This window comes from Capra hircus, chromosome 5 (assembly GCF_001704415.2).
Source record: "Capra hircus breed San Clemente chromosome 5, ASM170441v1, whole genome shotgun sequence".
Lineage (NCBI taxonomy): Eukaryota > Metazoa > Chordata > Mammalia > Artiodactyla > Bovidae > Capra > Capra hircus.
Genome location: NC_030812.1, coordinates 65,398,151 through 65,402,400, shown reverse-complemented (window position 1 = coordinate 65,402,400; position 4,250 = coordinate 65,398,151). Strand labels below are relative to the sequence as shown.

The 4,250-nt window shown below is 55.7% G+C and overlaps 1 protein-coding gene across 1 annotated transcript; it reads right to left on the bottom strand.

Moving 5' to 3' along the window:
* ASCL1 (achaete-scute family bHLH transcription factor 1) lies at nucleotides 206–2,988 on the bottom strand. Its single transcript, XM_005680639.3, has 2 exons — nucleotides 1,700–2,988; nucleotides 206–1,353 (listed from the first exon to the last, which is right to left on the bottom strand). The coding sequence occupies exon 1, from the start codon at nucleotides 2,404–2,406 to the stop codon at nucleotides 1,747–1,749; it is 660 nt and encodes a 219-aa protein (XP_005680696.3). The 5' UTR covers nucleotides 2,407–2,988; the 3' UTR covers nucleotides 206–1,353; nucleotides 1,700–1,746.

Here is a 4,250-nt window from a genome sequence, read left to right as displayed (position 1 = left end):
ATATGTAGATATACAGGTAGAGATATATCTCCTTGTAAAAGTTTCATAGAGTCACCTCAGATAGGCCTGGTCACAGCATTTATCTTTGTCATTTCTGCCACTTAGCTTCTTTCACACCACCCTCTCCCTCTCCCTTCCCTTTGGCATTTTGATAATAACTTGGATGGGGCAGTAGCATCAAAGAAGACTTGGAGGCAGCTGATTATTTTCATTTGTAGAAAAAGAAAAAAGTTTTATTACGAAACTAGTTTGTATAAAACAGGGTTATACACGGGGTATTTTCTTTTGTAAGTTTGTAATAAAACAGTAAGAAAAAAAAAAAGGGCAGTGGTAGAAATTTCCCCAAAGGTTCCCCAAAGGCAACCTATCGAAACCAACTGGCTGCCACTTTGTGTTTGGACAGTAGCTGCATAAACTTTGTTCTTCTTGAACAGTATTTAATAACATCATTAATACATTAACAAAGTTTCTATAAAGTAAGACACATTGGTGCTGAAGTACATCTGATGGCCTTTCAATCTCACCTATGAGGACAGTTCTTTACAAAACCACATAGGGGAAATGGCAGTTGTAAGGTGAACTACACATCTAAGATATGCAGAGGTAATAGCATTACATGGTAAAGTATCAAGATATACACATTTTAAAACATTTGTACAAAACTCTATAAATTTTTTTTCTTTCTTTCTCTCTTATGTACAAAAATATCTTAATATATCCCCAAACTGGTTAGGATAGATACAAATAGATTTTTCTTATAATAAAAAAAATTCACGAAAGATTGGAAGCATTCTATGATGAAAATGGTGGAAAAGATGGTGTGAGGGAGTGAAGCTTGGGGAGGGGGGCCCCAAGAGGCTGGGGGTTTTCAAAACCCCCAGAGGATCGGGGTTTCAAACAGCATACTTTCACTGCAGACAAACATCCACAGCTTTGTCAGGGTGGGGCATACAGAGAGGAAGGACACCAACCCATTTCTAGAGGGCCGAAGAACTGCGCTTTCAAGAGAGGGCGGGGAGGTCAGCTCTGCCTGTTAGCGGTGGGTGGGTGTTCCTACAGGGCGTGTGCTGCTCCCTTACGCCAGGAACCCACTGCTTTTGCACACAAGCTGCAATCTGTGCATCCTAGTCATCCTAGGGTCCTAGTCACTCTATCTTCGTGAATGATTGGAGTGCAAAGATACTGTTCTGAGCGCATCCCTGTTTTGCGAGAGCCTTGCTTCTCAGGCTTGCGGCGCTTAGTTGATGTAGGGGTTGGGGTGCCTGGGTTTGTTTTCTTCTTATTCTCTTCTTCTTTCTTCTCCCTTCCAACATCGCTGAGGAGGAAGCACTAAAGATGCAGGTTGTGTAGGCCCTATAACATAAGAAGAAGAAGGGGAGAGGTTAGTGTGAACTTGGAGGCCAGTAGTGGGAGGAAGTGGGGGTTGGGAGGAAGATCTGTCAGGTAGAGCGCCTCTTTTGACAAGTTGAGTACTCGGTACACCACCTCGGTACCCCTACCCTGCCAGTCTTTGGAGACCTGGGCAAAGCCGCTCTCTGAAGCCAAGGCTGAAACTTACACGCCAGAATTTGAAAATGACAAACTCACAAACCCTTTCAATCCACCCCTCCCCTCATCTCCGTGGGGGCAGTCGCCCTCCTACAGAAGAAAAAGAATGAAGGCAAGCGCATCCCCCGTTTCAGGCCCCCATGCCACCTACCTGCTTCCGAAGTCCATTCGCACCAGGGCCTGTCCAGGCCGAACCCCTCAGAACCAGTTGGTGAAGTCGAGCAGTTCTTGTTCCTCGGGACTGAGAGGGTCGTAGGAGCCCTCGTCCGAAGAGTAGGATGAGACCGGCGAGCCGGCCATGGAGTTCATGTCGTTGGAGTAGTTGGGGGAGATGGTGGGCGACAGGACACCGGCCTGGAAGGCGGCGCTCACCGCGTCGTGCTCGTCCAGCAGCTGCTGGAGCGCGCGGATGTACTCGACGGCGGAGCGCAGCGTCTCCACCTTGCTCATCTTCTTGTTGGCCGCGCCGTTGGGTACGTGCTCCCGAAGGGTGGCGAAGCCCAGGTTGACCAGCTTGACACGGTTGCGCTCGCGCTCGTTGCGACGCGCCACGGCGGCCGGCTGCTGCTGCGGCAGGCTGTAGCCAAAGCCGCTGAAGTTGAGCCGGCGTTTGCAGCGCATCAGTTCGGGAGACGAAGAGCGCTGGCGCTTGACTTGCTTGGGCGCTGACTTGTGACCGCCCCCTGAGGGCTGGCCGTCGGCCGCGGGGCTCAGCTGCGGCGGCGGCGGCGGCGGCGGCGGAGGCTGCTGCGCGCTCTGTGCCGCCGCCGTGGCAAAGAAGCAGGCTGCGGGCGGCAGGAAGGGCTGCTGGGGCTGCGGGCCGGCGCCGCCGCTCTCCATCTTGGCAGAGCTCTCCATGCACAGCGGCGGCCAAGGAGTCGCGCGATCGGAGCGAGCGGGGACGCGAGGTGCGGGACGCACGCTAGGGGGACACAGACAGGACGGGGAGGGGCACGAACAGAGAAGGGAGAGAAGGGGAGAGATAAAGCTGGAGTCCCGAGGTAAGTTACAAAAATACAAAATCCCCAGGAGAGACTTCGTAGGGTGGGAGCGAGGAAGGTGCAAATACGTCTCCTCCTCCCTCCACCCCGCCTCCTCCCTCCCCTCCTCCCTTCGCAGGTTGGCTTCAGGAGCCTCGCGTGGCGCTCGCGTGTGAGGCTGCCGCTAGCGCCTTCTTGTTTAAAAAAAAAAAAAAAAAAGCAAGCAGCAGCAGAAGCAAAAGTCGGCGGTGAGCGCGCTCTGCTGCCTTCTGTTCTTCTCCCCTTGGGGTTGCGCGCTCTTGCGCCGGGTCTCGGTCTCTCCAGCCGCAACTCGGGCTGTTTGTGTTATTTGGTTAACCCTCTTTCTTTGCTTATTTCCTTCTTTGCACTCGCCCTCCTTGGCCGGCTCCCTGTCGCTGCGCCTTCCACGTTCCCTGGCCAGAAGTGAGAGAGTGCTGGGCGGCCGGAGTGCGGCCGCCTTTTCAACGGGACACCCAGCCCCACGCGCAGCGCTGGCCCCGCCTCGCCCCCCACTCCCCGCTGCTGAAGCGAGCGGCTGCAGCCCCCACCCCCCTCCTCTTACCGCCTCCTCCCACCCACTCCTTAAACTCCCCCTCCTCCCCTCAACACCCCTCCCCCCCCGCCCCCGCCCGTTCCCTGCGCCCGTTCCTTGCAAACTCTCCATTCAGCCGGGTTTGTTGTTGCAGTGCGTGCGCCTGGCGCGTGCCGGACTCCCGGCTGAATAAACAGGCGGCGCGCTCAGGGCGGGCTGCAGCCGAGGGGTGGTTCTGGAAAAGGGGGGGCCAGCGTCACCGGATAGGCGAATAGCTCTGAAAATTGGAGGTGTAGGGGTAGACAGGTTTGGGGTGACGTGTCCCGGGATTCTGAAAACTTGGAAAAAAGCACAGGCAAGGGTTCGGGCGGAAAAAGTGACACCGGGCAGTGTGGAGGTTAGGGACAGTGGGGCTCCAGTTTTCCTGTTTTCTCCTCCTACTCCACTGCCACTCTTTTGGGGGGGTCCGATGTCGTTGGGAGCAGAAGCAAATTAGCTCCTGAAGTTCAGAAAGATGGGGAAAACTCCGTGGAACTGAGTGACTGTTAAAACTTAGGTTCTGGTTCCGAGGCATCCTCTCACTAACTCTGTGACCCTTGTTGAGCGGCATCCGCATCGAGCCTCAGTTTCCTCATCGGGAACCACAGAAGGTTGGGTTAGGTGGCCTCTAATGTCCTATCCAGTTGTGAGAACTAGAATATGCTCCCCAAAACTGAACAAGTGTGGAGGAGGTCAAGAAGGGAGGTGATCGCACTGAGGGGGGGTTGTGATCAGCACTTAGACAGGTGTGTACAGCACGGATACTCTTCCAGAGTGACCTCCCGCCTGTAGCATCGCCCCCAGCGCAAGGATTATTTCCTGACCGGCTAGGGGGATGCGTAAAGAGGGGAGCGCTTTGGAGCGTACCCACGGGGGATCTGAGAAAAGAGATGCGGGAGGTGATGGAGCTGGGGAACGGGGTTGGGGGAGCAGCTTCGCCGGTTGTCCGGCGCCGCCGCAGGCACCTCGGGTGCCTTGGCGCAGCCTCCATCCCGCCCCAGGCGTGTGCCCGGCGGGCCGGTGGCAGGCGACTGGGAGCCGAGCCCGGCCGGGCCGCGTGCTGGCGCCGCGAGGGGGGAGGAGACACTTGCAGCCGCCGCTCGGCCGCTTGGACAGCGCCCACCCAGGCG

Excerpts from the sequence above, each read along its gene's own strand:
- ASCL1 (XM_005680639.3), bottom strand. The coding sequence starts at position 2,406 with ATGGAGAGCTCTGCCAAGATGGAGAGCGGCGGCGCCGGCCCGCAGCCC.